Source organism: Netta rufina, assembly GCF_964035555.1.
Source record: "Netta rufina genome assembly, chromosome: 11".
Taxonomy (NCBI): domain Eukaryota; kingdom Metazoa; phylum Chordata; class Aves; order Anseriformes; family Anatidae; genus Netta; species Netta rufina.
Genome location: NC_140134.1, coordinates 15841044 through 15859798, shown reverse-complemented (window position 1 = coordinate 15859798; position 18755 = coordinate 15841044). Strand labels below are relative to the sequence as shown.

Sequence of the window (18755 nt, the reverse complement as noted above, 5' to 3'; positions counted from 1 at the left end):
TCCAACCAACCTGGTGCCCTGTCAGTGGGGCAGCAGCATGGCCTTGCCTTGCAGGGACCAGACAGGGCTTTCGCTTGGGCAGACGAAGGCTTTTCCAAATCCAGAGAGCATCTGAACCCCTTGGGCACAGGTATCCAGCCTCTTCCCTGCATGCTGCTGCTGCCCCGGGGCCACGGTGTCGTCAGCGCTCTGCTCTTCCCCCAGCCCTGCTCCGGCCCTTCCCGGGCTTTGCCCTTAATTCTCTGTCAACCTGCGTGAACTCAAATGGCATCCAAAAATGTATCTCAGACTCTCCGTAATTAGGGATTGCTTTTGTTACCATGGTGTTCCAAACACGGCATTACTTTCAGGTGCTGTATAATCATGTCAGTCTTAATTATTGCAAGTGCACTGCAACTTTCTAAAGAACGTGGTCGTTACTGTTGTTAAGGGTAGGGTTATTTACTGTTCCCAGTGACATTTGGAAGGCTGTTGTTAAAACCAAACAGATGGTTACACTTTATATCCAGAAATCAAAATTTAATATGTATTCTGAGGGTATGTGCAAGATAAATACAGGACTGTAATTTTCTATTTTAAATTATTAAAGAGAAAATAAACTAACTGGAAAATGAAAACAGTATTTGGAGATAGAAGTAATGATTATGGCTTGTTTGTGTTGCAGCAGGGAAAAAAGGCAGGAAAAAAATTAGGGAGGATCTAAGGCTCAGGTATGAAGAGCGTACAGAGCTTAATCCGTGAGTTAGCTATCACCAGTAAACAGATCGCTTTCAAAATTCCTTTTAGGAAACACTGTCCGTTCAATTTAGTCATCAAAATAAGTGGTGAAATCCAGACCTGTGGTTACGATCGTGGCGGTGTGGGCTTCTCAAGAGGGTGCTTTCGGAGCGCTGTGACGATCGGCCTGGAGAGCGAGCCCTTCCCCTGGGAGCGCGGGGAGAAGCCGGCCCTGTGATGAGCTGCGAGATAGCCGCAGATGCGGGTGGATAACCAGGAGGCCATCGTACTAGATAAAACCTGTAGCATCTCTCTGGCTTTAGGAATGCAGCTGCTGACGTCATCAACACGTATGGCTTCCCAGAAGCACTGAATAATAAACATCCCTGTGCAATACGCGCTTCTTAAGAAATAGAGCTCTGCGAGCTCGCCAGGTAGGAGGTCGGTGGAGAAGAAGTTGCTTTGCCCCAGTTTGGAATAGTCTGGATTGCGTTGCAGGTTTGATAACTTTGCACCAAACCCAGCAAGGTTGTAGTGTACGGGCCACCAGGATGAAAGATCAGAAAGATCCCTACAGAATACAGAAACAAAGTCTGAAGAGAGAAAGTAACAAAGCCTTCCTAAAAAGAGAAAAAAAAGAAACCTGAAAAAAGCTTTTTAAAGCTTTCCAGAAGTAACTAAAATGAAATTTGATTATTAGGAGCTAATGTTTTTTTCTGTTGGAGCATGTTACGGAGATGTGGCTGATGATGTTTTTCTGACATAAAGCTTTAATCTGCTCATCTCCTGCACTCCTTTTATAGTTTCTTCTTGATTGCTTTCGGGGTAACAGTTACTAGTGTTCTTTTCATTGGGCTTTGTATTCTTTCCAGTCTGCTTCCCACCTTTCTCTCTGCCCTCTGATAAAGGACTGTATATAAGAAATCAGCATGACCTTTTCTGAGCCTACTGCATGAAGTACTCTGTTCACCTACAGCACTTGATAAGATGAAAAAAAAAATCTTTTCCATATCTAAATTTAATGCCCTCTGCAGTGGAAAATGTGAAGCAGAAAATGCTTGTTCTTGCTCAGCCAGTGTCTGAAATGTACTGCTCAGTCTGTGGCTGAGAAATCGTTGGCATGAGAGCGTTTCTGTTCCCTTAGATATTAGTGGGAATGAGGACATGAAGATCCTTTGGTGTGCTTTGAAAAATTTATTGTTTATAAGACTAAAAAAGAATTACCCACACATCGTTTTATTAACTGAACTCGAAACTCCAAACACAGTGGCTTCGCCTTGACCTTCCTTTGGTACTCATCTCTTGAGCCTTCATGCGGAACCTCGGCATAAAGTGACAGCTTGTTTCTGCTCTCTGCTCCCTGTGCTTCTCAAGGGTTGAGCTGAGCACTGAGAACATTTCCAGCCAGAAACAAAGAGAACAAAGTTTTGAGGCCAGATTTGATGGTAGATTTCAGAATTGCCAAGAATATGTGATTTCATTTGAGAAACAAGTGAAGGTCACCATCCCAGGAAGATGAGTGTGAGATTCTCTGAGCTGTTCCCGTCCATGTCTCTCTCTTCCTCAATGAGCTGTCTCAGCCTGTGGAGGACAAAGTGAGCAGTTTGGTGTGGCTAACTCTAAATAAACAACAGGTTTCAAAAAGGAATAGTTTATTATTATTATTACTGTTCTTTAATCGGGATTAAAATGAAAGTTTTTACTTAAGGAACAGTTTGTGTTCTCAGATGTGTCATACCCAAACTGCTTTTTTTCCCTCTTCAATGCTTTTTTGTTTAGTGATAATAGCACCTTAAACTTTAATCCTTTGCAGTTAGCAAAGTACATTTGATGTTCTTCTACAGATTTTTTTTTTCCTTAGTTACCCAGATAAACTGTCTGTTCATGTGTCACAGCTGCTAAGAAAAATACATAAAAATAATACATCTAAAGTCTTCTGTTTTGCCAGCTGGATTAGAGTGCCCTGCCATTATGGGACAATAATCATATGTTTCAACTCTTGCCTATTACTAGGAAACGAGAAAGGAACAAAAACAATCTTGGCCTTTCCAGTATCGTGTGTCTTGTATTTCCACAGTTTCCTAATTGCAAGAACCTTTTTGTTGACATTCAAAGAACGGCCATTTTAAGATGAGAAACTCATGCTTGACGTGTGGTAGGAGAAAAAGCTCAGGTTATTGCTTGTTAAAGCTTTTGTTGTTCTCCATAGCTGGAGCATGCATTTTACATCATGCCAGGACGCTGCAATCATCGGCTAAATTTCCAGCGTCCCGTGGTACGAGCTTCATCCTTTCAGAGGTAGCGTGGCTGTAGGGTTGCTGCCTGGCTCCCTCTCTTCTCCATCCCACAACACTCCCATGCTCAGTGCAGACCCACTCTTGGCTTGTTCTGAGCAACGCCGTTCACCAGCAGATGTATTTTTCATTGTATGTTAGTAGCTAATCCAGTCCCCAGATGGCATGCGCCTTTTCACTGTAGCTGTGCAAGTTTTGCACACTCTGAAACCTTCTAAAGCCATTGCCCAGGGCCCCGCAGTTGTTGTATGCACAGTACTTCGTCTCTGTGCTGCCATCATCCATGCCCATCTGTCAGGATGGCCTCGGGCCAGTTTATATGTCAGGCAGATCCTTTCAGCTGGGCCTGGAGAGTGAATTTGTGTGTTTAGTACACTCGGGATGGCAACACGCCACGTCTTGTGCATGTCTTCTGTGCACGCCGTTGTTGCTCAGAGGCATTGGGGCAGTGCCACGACCGTTCAGTCGCGTTTGTAGACACCTCCAGCCACCTGCATCCACTAGCCTGACAATAGTGAAGATTGTTTTAAAAGAACGGGGAAAAGGGTGGGATGTTCAAAAAGTGCAGTCAAATGAGCAGCTTCACTCCCGTGAAGGTTCGGCACGTCGGGAGGGGCATTTCCTCTCTGGAAATGGGAGGCAGGGAGGGGCACCCAGCTGGAGCAGGGGTGGGATGAGCAGCTGCCAGCACCTTTCCAAGCCCACAGCTGGGGTGTGATTTGCTGGTGAACTGTCAGTTGGCATGAAAAAGATGTTGGTGCCTAACCATGCAGCTCTCAGCTGAAGGAGGAGGAAAGATTTTGATTCGGGAGTCCGTGCTTGTGCTTTTCAGGTTTGCTCTGCTCGGTTTTGGTGCAAGGGTATCCATTTCAGCAAGGAAGATGATGTCCCCTTCCAACAAAGCAGCTAGAGCAGGAGCTCCCTTGCTGGAACAGATGCAGTCAGACCAGTGCAACACGTTCTTTATTTGGACACCAGTCATTTGCTCCAACATAAGTGCTTTTGTGCTTCCTACATCCGCAGCAGGAAGAGTTGTATTGCTTTAATTATGCTAGCTGACTGCCAGTTTATTCCTACAGCTAATGTAGGAATTTTGTGCAAGTTCCCTGAGTGAAACCTTGGGCATCTGCTTTCACTCCACTTAAGTCCCACCTGTATCCACGCTTCCTCCTTTTTGCAACCTCCTCTGTAGTTCTCCCGTTATGTCGTATCTATAGGGTGTGTTATTTTTCATTATTCGTTAAGGCCAAGACTGGCAGCCGTTGATTAACTACCTTGTTGGTTGTTTATTTCTAAAGCACTACATTATAGCACTTGACACCAAAATCCTTGTCATTACTCTCCCACAGGCTGAGAATTTGTCTCTTAGTGAGCTCAGCAATTCCCTTTTCCTCTGATCAGCTGGAGCCTCCATTCAGATGTACTCGTGTATTCAGGACAGCGTGGCTTTGCTTTATGGTAATCAAGAGAAGGCTGGGGAGGAAGGCTTGGTTTGTAGCCCAGAAACCCAATTTGGAGTCATATGGAAGAGAGTTGGTGCCAGAAAGCTTTGGTTCGTGAATACAGATTAGTTCTTCAGGAACTGATCCAAAAAGTGGGGAAAAACGGTGTGTCAGGCAGGGCAGAACTCACTCTTTCTGCTTCGTTTTCACTAAAGGTCTTAATGATGTCCCTTAAGAAAGAGAGCAAGAAAAACAACAGCCCGCTGACGAGATGATTTCTCTGGAGGCACACTTCTTGGGGAAAAAATAATTAAATCTTAGATGCATTATGCACTTGCATTTTTAAACCTACTGTATAGGTTTGGCTGGCGACCAAATTAATACCCAAATAAATCATTGCTATGATATTGAAGGTATTATACCAAGCGTGCTCAGTGGCGTGGTTTACACAGACCCAGCTGGTGCTTTTTTGTTGGTGGTGCTGCCAGTCAATACTGCAATCCTTTGTTAATTAAAAGAACAAATTTGTGTTTCTTGCAGTTTTTTTAACCCGAATGCTTTTGCCCTCCCTACAGAAGTACCACGCTTTGATCTGCAAGTGCCGTATTTCAGCAGTGCATCTGGAGCCCATTTCTGGTTGAAGCTTTTCAGAGCAAAGTTGTAGGGCTGCAGCTTTTAGAGGAGGGGGATACTTTTCCGAGATGAAAGCTTTAGGCTCAAGAGTGACTTTTACCAAATTAGAAGGTCACGGTTATTAAACATAAAAAGCAGCAGTGGAGATTACTAGTTTATAAATGCTGCTACTCAGAATTACAGAGCTACTGTGGAAAGCTGAGAAAAGCTGGTCTAAGGCACAGTGAAACCAGGAAATCAAAACCCTCACTTTTTTATGTCTATATGAGAGGCTAAACTGTTCTCTTTTATAACCGCTCTGCATATGGGCTTCAGTTGCAGTTCATTTTCTTCCTGCCTTGGGACAAATCAGTGTCCCGTTAAATAACAGAACTCGTCCATTCCTAAAACCTGGTCCTGGGCATGGGGGAAAAAAAGGGGTTGGATGTGCAGAAAAACCCACCCGAACGTGTTGGGCTCTATAGGGCAGCTGTGTGGTAGTCGTGGCTGTCCATGAAGCCGTTCTTTTCACGTTGACTTCTGTGGTCTTTCAGTCTTATCCCAAGAGGTCCTGAGCGCGTTCAGTCCCACCATAGCCAGTCCCTTGCTTTCAGGCACTGGCCTCTCCTGGATTTCACAGCCAGCTTGCACTGAGCGTGTTTTTCCAGGTGCTGCAGTGTTTAGGTTCCTTGGCTTTTTGGCTGTCAGCACCTCCAGTTTCATGCCAGCCATTGTGCAGTCCTCGGCGTGTGCATGGCTTGTCTCCAGTAGTGAGGATGTGGGGAAATGGCATTCACCTCGACTGCAGCCTGCAAATTCCTATTTCTTTTTCCTTCTTTATTCCCAGAGAACATCCCTCGGGAGACACTGATGCATTTTGCGGTGAGGCTGGGTCTGCTGCGGCTGACATGGTTCCTGCTCCAGCAGCCAGGAGGAAGAGGAGCGCTCAGCATCCACAACAACGAAGGCGCTACGCCCGTGAGCCTGGCCTTGGAGAGGGGCTACCAGAAGTTACATCAACTTTTGACAGAGTAAGGATGATTTTAATGGTTACTCAGCTCGTTTTCCATTCTCTGTGTCATGCTTCCCTTTACTTTATCCTTGAGGAGTGTCTAAGAGCTATACTCTACCCTTAAAGACATTTTTTCTATAATTGTGCTTTTACCTTTATTGCTAGAAGCAATGGGGGCGTGTCCTTAGGATTTATGGTAAGTGCAATAACACTGTTGGGTTCTCCTTTTTTACCGCACAGTGTTCTGTTTCCAGCAGTCCCTTGAAGCCCAACATGAGTCACTGTAACATCGCCTAATTAAGACAAACCTTATGCAAACACAAGAGGAAGAACTTTGCTTCAAATGAGTACAGCTGTCCAAAAGAGCGTAGCTGGCAGGCTTTGTGGTGATGGTGGGGACTGTCACGTTCTTATTTGGTAGATTTGGAGGTTTTTGGTTAATACAAGGCCACAACAATTTATTGAAATAAGGCAGCATCTTGTAGAGAACAAATATCTACCAGGATAGGTAAGAATTTAGGTAAAAATTAATGCAAGTATTTACAACAGAAACTAAGAAGCAGCCAGGTCTTGCCAACCCGTAGCCAGTGACTTACATGAGCTCTTACTGCAGCATTTTACAAGGAATCCTTCAGAAAATGGAAAGCTGTTTTCGAACAGCAAGTGTTTGGAGTACTAGCTTTAAAAGCTGCAAATAATAAAGACAAAGAGCTGAAATAAGTCTGGGGGGTGGGGATTTGTAAAAGAGGAAAGATTTGGTCTGCATGTCTGTTATTCTGATGCCTAGTTCCCTTAAGCTTTGTTATTAACTTTGTTTTTCTGATTTGAATCTGCAGATGCTTAGGGTTTATGTTGAGGGACCCAATGTCATGTTTAGGAGTCTTCTGTCTTGTCTACATTCTCACGCAACATTTCTTTATGCTACAAACTGTAAATTATTCCTCCCTCTATAGTTGTTGGACGGGATGTTAGAGGCAGAACAAATAAGATCTGCTGCTGGAGTGACTGCATTTAAGTTTCATCTTTAATAATTCAGCCAACCACAAACCAAGTGGGGATGCAGGAGAAGGTGCAGGGTGGGGCAGGAGCTATTCTCTAACCATTTTTTGCCACCGTTGAACCAATAGAGAGGTGATGGCAGTGTTGCTTTATTTCTTTTCCATGTGAGTTCAACAACAGCCACACTGTGAAAATACTCAACACTCTAGTGGGCTATCTTGCAAAATTGGAATATGCCAAGTTGTCCTGTAACTGTGGAAAAGTTCTGTTTACACCATGAGTCTCACCTTGGAGAATTTGCATCCTATCAATAAATGTAAATTAGCCAAAACTTGATTATGGAGCTCACAGCAAAGAGCAATCTGCATATCAGCAGAGCTGTTAATTTAAAAAGAAATGGGAAGTAAACAGAGCTGTTACAACAACTATTACAGTGTATCTGGTAGTGTATTTCACAACCAGTTCCAATAGGGGGATGGCAGTTCTCGCTTGGTGGAAGAGAAACGAGCATGTGGGTTACACGGCATTGCCCTCTGCCATTCATTCATGCAGCACTGCTGCTGCAGTCCAGGGGATCTCTCTGGTGACCTTTGCAGCTCATCTTCGAACACAAGACATGGTAGCAACCTCAGTACTGTTAAGTGCTGGTCCCTTTCTTTTAAATACACCCTTAAACTGCTTACATGGATTAAGCAGAATTAAGGTTAGTTTTCCTCTTGGGCCTCTGGGTGGAAATAGGATGCAGAAATATCTGGTGGCCGTGGCTCTGAGAGCTGTGCTACCTGTAAGCAGTGCTGCAAGCAGCATGCCCAGCAGCAAGCCGTGGGTGCTGGAAGTCACAGGGCCCCTTCTCGCTGCCCAGGAAAGGGAAAGGTGCCATGCTGCAAGCTCGGGGCTGCCCAGAGTGGTGGCAATGCTGTATGATGTGGGGACCACCACGGCCCTTTGCACATGGGGATGGTGGCTGCAAAATGAAGGTGTCCTGTTTGCACAGCAGACATTTCCTGGTGCTCAGTGCTTTCTGCAGTCGCATAGGATCAGGGCTTGAAAATCCCTGCTGGGAGGAGAACTAGTGAGTTTCAAAATAGAGAAAAGCAGCCAAATTCCATGAGAAGAGCATATATCATTTATGTGCTGTCAAAACACAATGGATGCTGTACAACCGCTTTTCTGCACTCTGCTTCTGCACAGGCTGTACAATCCACGCACACAAATTTGGCACACAACTCGTACCACTCAGCAAAATACGGAGCAGCAACGCATGTTAGCGAGAGCCCATACAAAGGAGTCATTATTTTTACAAGTAATTAAACTGCACTTCACAAAATAAATGAATGCAGTGCGTTTTGTGATGCATTATCCTTGGGGGGATTTTATTGTTCACTTGCTTGCTAATTTGCAGGACCCCACGCTTCACAATGATCCTCCTGGCCAGCATGGGGAAGGGGTGAAGTTTGGCTGTAATTAGGGTCCAGGCACAAAACCTTCTCCGCTGATGCAGTTTTGTCTGGGTTCAGCTGCAGAGCACTCTGATTCAGCCGCAGCGTAAATATTTTTCTCAAAAACTTAATTACGCCGGTGACATTTTGGATTTCTGTTTATCAGCCGAGCTTTCCCTTTTCAGCTGCCGGTGTGCGTTTGAAAAAATGAAAGATGACTTCAAGCGAAATGGTGCAAGCCTGGGAGTCGCCTTTGCTGTAGGCTCCAGCCTGTGAAGTGGCTCCAGCATCCTGTGGCAGGGCCGATGCAGGCTGCTGCTTTCGAGGCTGAAGCGAGGCTGAAGCTGCAGAGGAGCCCGCGTGGGCTGCCTGAGCTGGAGAACGAGATGCTGATGTGCTGATAGCAGTGCTCTTCGGTTGTGTGGCATCCCTGAGGGTGCTCATTTTATCTTCTAGATTAAAGCAAAAGTCTCACAATACAAATGGAATAGGATGGTGCAGAAGGGCAGGACTTTATTTTTAGGGACAAAAAGCATGGAAGGATTTTCTCTAGGAATATTCTTTGCTTTCTAGCAGCTTGGTGTGCGGTTGTTTCTAAAATACACCTGATCTTGCCTGAAAAAAGCCTCGGACACAAGGCAGGTTGCACAGCTTGCTCTGAGCTTCAATGATTTCTGAGTGCGGTAGGAGTGAATTCAGAAGCGGGGGCTCCTTCCTTGAAGCCTGCTACTTCCTTATGTTTAAATTGGGCAATGCTAGCTCCAGGGCGTTGGCAGCCCTCGTCTGCTGTGCTCCTTGGAGAAGAGAGGGCTCGGGAGAGGCAGTGGGGTTGTTAACCAGGGGGAGCACGCTCCGTGTGAGTAACTTGGCCTCTGCAACGGGACAGCTGCATTTTGCACTAGTTGGTGTTTTCAGATCCAGCCCAGCGTAGTAATATAATCTGCCTGCCAGCTCCATGTTCTTCAGTGCTCTGCAAGTCAGGCAAGTAAAATGGCTCCAAGAAAGAGCGAGTGTTCACAATGTCAGAGGAGTCAGAGCGCCGTTCTGCGAAACACACACTGCTTGGTAATCTGATTTCATTGCTGCAGAACAAAGTCCTGTCCAGCAACCCAAACCTTGCAGGTTTTTCTTTCTGTGAAGCCAAATGCTTGTCGTTCCTTCCCAGCTGTGAGTGATTTATGCCCTCTGAAAGCGGAGGCAGAGAAAAGTGAAGTCGGTAAGAAAGCATTTTTCCAGTCCCTGCAGAGCGAAGGATTTGGGACTTCAACAGTCTCTGGAGTTTTTTACTCTAACGTTAGTTCTGCTTTTGCTGGTTTCCCTGCACGCTTCTTATTGCCGTGGAGCACTTCTGTGCGGCTCTGTGTGTAAAACCTCCTGGTAACAGCCAGGAGGCCCAGCGTGTGAAGCCATCAGCCACGATCAGCGTGTATTTCCAAAATTAAACTGACCCGGATTTAATTAACACGTACAAGAAATAGCTCCCTGGTAGCAGGAGTGTTTGGTGACCATTTTGCAATACTGGATTATCACTTGCTATTGTTCTGGTTTTATGTAAGTAATTGATGGAGTCTGTGCTGTAAGCTCCGTGGTGCCTCTCAGATGAGGAAGCTTTTGCAGTAACTTTACTTTGGTAATTGAATACACTTTTCTGGTTTTCTAGGCCAGAGCAAGAGGATTTGTCTGGCATCTCATTTCTCTGCTCACCGATGCAGCACGTCCTTTCAGCATGTGTTTTATGTCAGAAGTGTCCAGTTCGTCTTCAGCAGGTGGTTTAAGTGTAGTCTTAAAATCAGGCATTTCTTACAGCGCTGCCAAATGGGGACAACAGTTAAAGCCGGACACTTTTAATCTAACGTTGCTGCTAGGTTGTTCCATTAACTTCAGTCTGAGCAGGACAAGAGCCGTCTGTGGTGCAGATGCTTTCCAAAATCACAGGTTTCCTGGGGCTGGAAATGTCACCGACTGCTGTGACTTCAGGACCAGGTTGTGGCACTGCACGTAATGGGGTGCTCAGATGCTGTCCCCTCTGCGCCCTTGCCTTATTTATGAGCTGGGAACTGGCTGTAAAAGCTCCCAGTCTCCCCTCGGTCACCTCTTTTCCCATTATTATTATTATTGAGCACGAGTGGGACACAGCTGGGGACATGCAGGTGCCCCAAAGGTTGCCACCTCAATAGATAATTTTATTTTTGGCTAACCAGACTCAGCAGCGAAGGAGTTTACTGAAGTAACTCTCTATTATCTAGTGTTTTTCCTTCCGTTCTCCCACCCCAAACTGAGCAACAAACCCTTTTGATGGCTATTCGGGGTGTAGGGCAGTAGGTTTTAGGGCACGGCTTGCTCTCATTGTGCAGCCTGTTAGGAGAGGAGAGCAGCTGCCTTTGTCTCTGTAAGTGCTGGCTCAAGATTAACGTTTAAAGGAGCATTCAAAGTCATTAAAAGGGTAATGAGAGAGGAACTGATGAGAGATCCATGTGTTAAGAGGACGCTGTTTGGCTACAGAAGCATGGGAGTAGGAGCGATCCAACAGGATCCGGTCTTGTGGCTGCGTGTTGCTGAACTTTGAGATGACTTTCTGGGACGTGGTTGTTTCATTGATGTTTCTTCCTGCTTGGAAAGATGCTGGGGTGCCGTGGGTTTCCACCGGCCCCAAGAGTACAGCAGAGGAGCAGATGGGAGTGGGAGCAGTCAGGTCTGAACGTGATGGAGCAGGAAGAGTTTGTGCTTCCCCCTTTCCACCTACTCACCCACTGCATGCTCCAGCTTTTCCTCTTTTCCTAGTGTCTTCCAGCATCCCTATTAAAACTTGTATTTTCATTCATCAGCTCCCTCCTTGTCTTTGTTTTGTACTTATCCACCTCTGAAGAGAGAGAGGCGGCTTTGTCCCTTTGGTAGGAACAGCATTTTACTGTCTCTGATACCCTGCTTGGCAATCAGAGGTCCTAGAAGGTGACGTTCATGTAAACAGGCTTGTGAGGAGGAGAAAGAGGAGATTTAGAAGAGATTTGAGAAGATTTGGTAAGATATGAGGAGAAATGCCCCCTGAGCAGGGCATCTTTCTTGTTAGGTAAGGCTATGAAAATAAAACAAATGCAAAAATTCGTTAAACCACAGACAGCTACTGCATCCTATGGAATGTGTGTCATATATATTGATACATAAATCAAATAAATTTGCTGTCAGCTTGTAATTTTATTTTTTAATATATAATTAGCTTTAAGGCCTGAGAAATGCCTGGGTTTAAGAGTGCAGCCCCTTTGTGGTAGGAAATAGGTTCTGTTTGCTGAGATAACTGGCCATGCTCTCTTAGGATATGTGAGTCTGCAAACAGCTGTCGAAGAACAAGCCAGCTTTCCTCTTGTGTATGATTTCCTATTGTATGGTGTGTTGATCATGGGACTGAGAAGTTAGCATTAAATATTTTGAATCCAGTCGTTAAATATTTAATCTGATATTGAAAGATAGGTTGTGCAATCCTGAATTCAGTGCAGTGTCCAAACCCACTGCAGCTCATGTCTGTGTGGAGTGCTCTAAGGGGTTGGTCATCGCTACTGCAGCTGATGAGCTTTAACTCTTTCTTTCCTCCAACATAAAAGCAGTCCAATTAGTGAGTGTCTTGTGAAATTGTCTTATGTAAGAAACTTTTTTTTTCTTCTTTTCTGTGGCTTGGTACATTTGGAAGCACCTGAAGTACGAATACTGTGTTTAAATCCCTTCCCAGTGCATGCATTTGCTTTAACCCAACCTAGCTTGTACTAGTTGCACCTGTTTTCTCAGCCTCCTATCTGGTAGGTGCTGATGAGTACAAAATTGGGGAGGACCAAGAAAGTGTTTATGTGCACTAGTACTTTGTATGTCACTACAGACTGTGAGGCTGTTGATGAAAAACTGACCGTAGCCGTACAAAGCCTGTAGTACCCCAGCACTTCTGCAATAGTTTTAAGTTCATTAAGTTCTGTCTTGTCAAATTTCTAAGAAACTGTTTCCATTTACCTTCCAAATAAAAAGAGTAATAACAATGTTAAAAGGTCATTAAGGGAAGGCAAAGTGAAAATGGATGCATTGGGTCCTCTTAGGAGTAATGGCACTGTCACTAAATATTAATTGCCATTAGTAACGAGCAGTTGCTGCCATTATCCGTAGCTGTTGCTGGCAGCCTGCAATTTCCTTTGAAGAATACAGAGATCCGTCAGAGTCCCGTACCCGGTTCCGTGATGGGTTTAGGAAATTGGCTTTTTGTGGTACGGGTTTCTGGAGGCTTGGTCGGAGACTCTGGTGCCTGGTAAATCTGGGTGCAGGTTTTCATCGGAGGGACTGATTTGTCGGCTTGACATCTGTAAATTGTCAGTGGAAGGGACGTGTGGTGCAGCAGCCACCCCGGGCAGCTTCCTGCCCCAGTAGGCACCGTTCCTTGCTTATCCCAGACCACAGACACTGCTTCTCCTCTCTTCAGTATGATAATATAACAGCAAGAAATCAGAATTTGACTAGGAGTGTGAGATGAAAGTTCAGTTTAGGTTTTATTTACCCTACAGATAAGAGCATCTGAATTCTTCCATTTCCTAGTTTTTGGCTGTAACCATAACACTAGTTGTTATCGTGTTGTTTTTTGGTTTTAAGAGATTTTATTTTCTCTATCACATGAATGTGGGAGCTGGTGCTTTCAAAGTCGCCCAGCAGCTGTGGCCAGGCTCGCAGTAAGATCCCAGGAGCTGGCAGCGCTGCGGCGTTTGTTTGTTCGGCTCAGAAATGCGGAGGGGATATCCCCAGGAAATAACACCTTGAGTTCCCACACCGCCTTCCTCACCCGGCTGGAGAACTGTGGGATTCTTCACGGGGTTCTGCCTAGTGCACTGAGGCCATTTTGATCCTTTTCTGATCTCTTCCCCACTCCTCCTCTCCCCTGCAGTTAAAACCTGTTATCTGGGTACTGGAAAACCCTTCCCAGCACAGCCAAATTTCAAACCTCTCTCACTGACGGCTGCTTCTGAAACTTTTGAAGGCGGGCAGAGCTTTTTTCCTCCAGTCAGAGCTCAGGGTTTTTTTTGTTCCCCCCTTCTCCCTTATCTTCCCTCTTTATAAAAATATCTTGCCGGTATCTGCAGGAAGCTAGGAGCCGCTCTGTGTCACTGCAGGCTTTCCTCTACCTCTTTCCGCCTCTCCTTGGCCTGGGGCCATCCTATCTGCCCCGCCACGAGACCAGAATAGGTTCAGAGCACACAAACGCTGCACGACTCCTCCTTCGCAGGGGACGGCCCCGCTTGGGCACTTGGTGGAGGTTTGAAAAATAGCATCGCTTGTGGTCTTCCTCCTGTCAGATGTGCAGGGGGTGATGCTGTGGTTGGAGCAGAAGAACTAGCACCCGGGGCAAGCAGCTCATGGCCCGAGAGCATTTTGGAGGTGGTGAGGGTGTGGGTTTGCTCCTCCCTTCACAGTGTTTGGGGTCAGCATCCTTCCTTGAGCCCCGTTTCCGCAGATGAAGGGCTGGCTGGTAAGTCTTTCCTTTGTCCTTCAAACACTGTTCTTTCTTCAAGTCAGCGATTTCCCTTCTGGGAAGCCTCTGCGCAACAGAAAGCTGGGTCAGAAGCGGCAGGGAGTGGAGCTGGAGGACTCCTTCCAGGTCTCTTCTGCGTGGCTGTGCCCAAGGTGGGGGCATCCCAGTGCCCGTGGGGACCTCATTGGTCGGCCCTTGCCTTTTGAACCAAGTGAGATATTCTCTTCTGGAAAAGTCTGGCTCAGAGGCGGTACAAGGGGAACTTTCTGTTCAAGTATCTTTCAGGTCTTTCTATAGGAAGCTGTTGAAAGAGGAGGGTGAGAAGGAATTGCCCCAGGCTGGTCGGATGCTATAATAAGACAGATTTCCCCTGTAGTTTAGGCTTCTGTGCCGAATGGAAGCAGACTTTCAAAATGCTCAAATGCAAGAGTTTCTATATACGTTTCTTAGTAAATTTTCAGTAAATATTTGCATATTTGTTTTTATCTCCTAGTAGCGCAGCTTGGGTATGCACTTGTATATAATTACAGCTACTACAGAAATTGCTAATCTATGCAAAATGAGTACCTTTCCTGGTGAGGAAGCACTAAGTGTGCAGCCTATAAAGCGTAATTTCTGGACAGATGTGTGTTTTTGTTATCTCAGTACATACAACCCAGGGCTCGCAGCGAGCCAGGCAGGGGACACACAAATGGTTAAGTTCAACGTATAAGGACAAGTGAGCAGGAGCATGTTCTCATGTGATCTACGTGCTCTTGAAAGCAATTGAACAGCAGAAATAGCAGTGAGCCAACGAGTTAACGCTCGGGAGCACTCGTCCTCTCTGCTGCAGCCCGTCAGTGCCATGGATGCATCGGTGTGCAGCGCACGCCTGTGATTCCCCTCCAGGTTTTGAGGCTTTGAAGCCACCGAGGGTCCTGCAGGTCCACAGGCTGCTTTGTGGGTGCCTATTTGAAGGTGCTTGTAAGTGCACTTGAAGCTGGTGAGAAAGTGGAGAAGGCTGCTGTGTCCTTTCAGCCTGCTGATGTTGGCCTCACGAGTGGGTGAATCTGTTTTTTGTGCTGCCTGCTTCGTTGTGCTCCACGTGGCCCGGCGAGCAGTGATTTCTCATACATGACAGCTGAAAAGGAAAGTACAGACAGAAATGGCTGTGTTTCCTTGATAAAGGAAAGTCATTTATTTAGCCACTTTGCACTTGTAATGGCTCAGTTGACTTCAGTGCCCCGATGAGCGGATTTATACAAATCACCACAAAAACCTACGCGTCCTTCTGTGCCTCTATAGCAATAATGATTCTGTTTAAATCAAGAGTAATTCCGCAGAAGTCAATTGAGTTACGTCGTGGCTAAGGGTGGAAGGCATAGATTCACTTTGTCTGGATTTGCTTTGTGTCGTGCTGATTTAACCCAAGATGAGTCACGAGAGGAGGTGGGCTGTTGTACCGGGGCACAGCACATCAGCTGCTCGGCTCCGTGTCTCCAGCTTCCCCGCAGCGCTCTGCCTGCTGCTGTTGCCACTCGTGGTATCAATCATTTGATCGTTACTACTTTGCTTTCTAAATTGCATGGCTTCCCGGAGAGGTGGCCTTGTGGCCATACTGTCGGCTCAGGCTAATGCTCAGCAACTGCAGTCCCAGGGAAGGGACGATGGAGAGGTCTCCGTTGCTCGTGCCCATGAGCAGGTCAGCGTTAGCCCCACGTCCTTCAGTCCCTGCCCGGTTCTCTCCTGGGAGTTGTCTCTCTCGTTAGGGCGTGTGATGGTTTTGGCTTCCTGAATCAGTTCTGATTCAAAATGAAAGCTACAAACCTGAAGCTTCAGATGAACACCTTGATAAGATGACTGCTCCTACACCCCGTTGAAGTGACACTGCTGTCCCTGTGCAGCTTGGTGAGAGCAGCCACGTGAAGAATTACTGCTCTGAGTTGTAAGCTTGTGCAAAATCAGGGTCTGACGTCTGAGATGACTGAACAGAGATTTGTATTGACTAGAAGTAACTGCTGAGCTAGTTTTTCATTCTGATCTCCAACAACCCCCTTTTTTCCTTTCTTTTCCTTTGGTAAGGGGAACGTTGGTGTTATTGCCGCAGAAGGACGGCGGTCTCACCGCACTGAGGATGTCTCGCGTCAAAGCAATTCCACAGGGCAAGCAGAATTCATTTCAGGAGTGACAAAATTGCTGCAGTTTGATGGCTGTTGGGTGTTGGTGAAGAGGTGTGCTGGTTTCGGTGTAGAAGTTGTAGTATCTGTGTCATAAAAATCGTTGCTCCCTCGAACTTGTCTCCCCGCAGTCTTTCAGGTATCTGTTGTTCTCCAGCAGCTACTTTGGTGATCTTCACCTGCAATAAATTCTGTTTTAAAAGCAATTGCAGTGCCCTTTGCTACTCGTGTTCTTCTTGTCTGGGGGAAAAAAAAGCAACAGGTCTCTCTACCTGAGATAGACCTAGTGGAGTAGAGCTTGTGGCTGGCGCTGGCTCTAAATCACTTTCATTTTCAGGATGGAGACGTGTGCGTGTGTGTGTGTCTGTCTGGCCCTGGAGCCATTGATTAGATGACTGTCCAGAGTGAGGAACAGCGTGCGTGTCCTGCCGTGCACCATCCCTTCTTGCTCTCAGACTAACCCGCGGTGGTTTTGTTTCAGAGAGGAAGCCAGGGAGCCAGACTCGTGGAGCACCTTGTCCCACACGGTGCACGCCGGGGAGTACTGCGTGAAGCACCACCGGCGGCTTGATGTTTACTTGCTGACAGCTGAAACCAAGGAAGGGACGAAGGCCAGCCTGGAGAGTGACATACGGCAGCTTCAGCTACACATGCAGAGCCACCAGCACCGGGTAAGGAAACACCTGTGGTTATTGAATAGACAGGGAGCTGGCTGGCTGCTGCTGTCACGAGCAGCCTGGCACCTGGTAGGGTGTCCACACGCCGGCACCGTCTGGGGGCATGTGTACCAGTGAGTCTAGATGTTTGCTCTGGATGTCTTTAGCAAACATGCAGGCAGACACCTGCCAATTATCTCCTTGGAGCACAGGGAGATCTGATAAAGCCGTGTTAGGAAGAACATCAGACAGGGAAAACCTTCGTGGAGGTGAGGTGCGTTGTCCTTCCAGCTGCTGGCAGCTGTTGGGTGGCGTGTGTGTGCTGGAGGGGGTCAGGGCTTGGGGTCTGGCACCTTGGGTACATCTGTGTTTGGATAAAAATTACAGGGAGAGGGAAAGCTGATGGAGAAAGCAGTGGTTTTCTTGGTGCCTCGGTGTAGGATTTGGAGAAGCCCACCCCAGCCACGTGGTGTGCGTGCCCGTAGCCCTGCCAGCAGTGGTACAAGGCAGGGGCTTGGGAGGTTTCCTCTTGGTGCTTGAACATCAGTGCCAAAGGGATGCTCTCGAGGGGGGAAGATGAAGCAGCGGGACACTTCTGTACAACTTCTCAGAACTGCTCTGCGTGTGTTGCACAGGTGCCATCGCTTTATCACTCATAAATATGCTGCTGTGGGGGTGTGGGGCTTAAATAACAGTGCTCCCAGGCATTTCTGTTCCTTTAAGCAAGCAAAGAGAGAACTGCACACTGCATTGGGCTGGGGGGAAGTTCAGAGGTATCGGCCACCCTTCCCCGAGTAGGAGATGTTAGTTACTCCCCATCTCGACAGAAACTGGTGGCAAGAGTGACAAAGCAGAGAAATCACCTCCCTGCACTTCCCCTTTTCATCAGCTGGCACTGAGGCACGGCCGCACATCGAGCTCGCTCCTTGCTTGCTAGAGCCAATGCCAGATGGGTACATTTCGTCTGACAATGAAATCACGAAAGGCTATGTTTAGACTTTTCCTTCCCAGCCCTGTTTCACTCCACATCTAATCTGATTTGGATTTGGAGCGTGGCCCTGTAATGATTGCGTTTAGGTTCATTTGGGGTCGGGTGGAAGCCACTTGGCTTCGTTTGGAGCCGCTTCTATTTTTCAGGCTATCAGCAGAGTGACTTCACCGCGAGGATGCTGGGGCTGCCACCGCCCCTCCGGCTTATTCCAGCACAAGTGTCGCCGTTGTCTGCGGCCGTTTGTCTGTCCTGGCCAGGGACCAGCAGCACGGTGTCCATGCTCAGCTGCAGGGTTGGGTGGCTGAGGAGATGGTTCTGGTTTTGCTGCCCGTGCTGCCTGCCCCCTGTGCTCACCTGCACTGAGCTTCCTCCAAAAACACGAGCTGCAGGGGAGGTGGGTGGCGGGGTTGTTTGCAGCAGGAGAGCCATCGCAAACACCAGAAGTGCACCCAGTGGTCTGTGATTCAGTGATTTGGTGGCCGTGGTCAGAGTTTGCAAACCTCAGAGTGGAAGGAACAGTAAGTGCAATATCCTCGATGCAGAAGGGATGGGCTTAGCCACGGTTTGTACATGCAACACCCAGAAGTTCCCTGCAATGCATCAGCTGACGCTGCTCCTTTTGATACCCAGGGAGAAAAGGTTTGTTTAAGCTGGCATATTTGGTGCGAAATCCTATTTCTTTGGGAAATTTTAGAGTCTTAAAGAAGATTTGAAGGAACCTATTGGAGTTTGACTGCTAGGGTACTTTTTTTTTTGGAGTCTTTTTATGAATAAAAGCAAAGAATACCAGAGGTTTGAAATAGATTCATTAGTGCTGAATTTAAGAGGGCCACAAGCTCTCATCACCTGCTGTCTGCGTGTCAGCGTGTCCTCTGAAAGCTGCAGTGAAATCCCAGAGCCTGCCTCGAGAGCTGCGCTCCGCAGAAAATCAAGGAAGCTCTGC

At 46.9% G+C, this 18755-nt stretch overlaps 1 protein-coding gene across 1 annotated transcript in view; it reads left to right on the top strand.

The window, feature by feature from the left end:
• The window catches only part of AKAP13 (A-kinase anchoring protein 13), a gene marked incomplete at its 5' end in the record, with an annotated part of 151774 nt that overhangs the window by 32190 nt on the left and 100829 nt on the right, over positions 1 to 18755 (top strand). Inside the window, 2 exons of the mRNA XM_084293544.1 lie at positions 5913 to 6096; positions 16647 to 16836. Of these exons, the coding sequence (XP_084149670.1) occupies positions 5913 to 6096; positions 16647 to 16836 (374 nt within the window). The remainder of the gene's footprint in view (positions 1 to 5912; positions 6097 to 16646; positions 16837 to 18755) is intronic.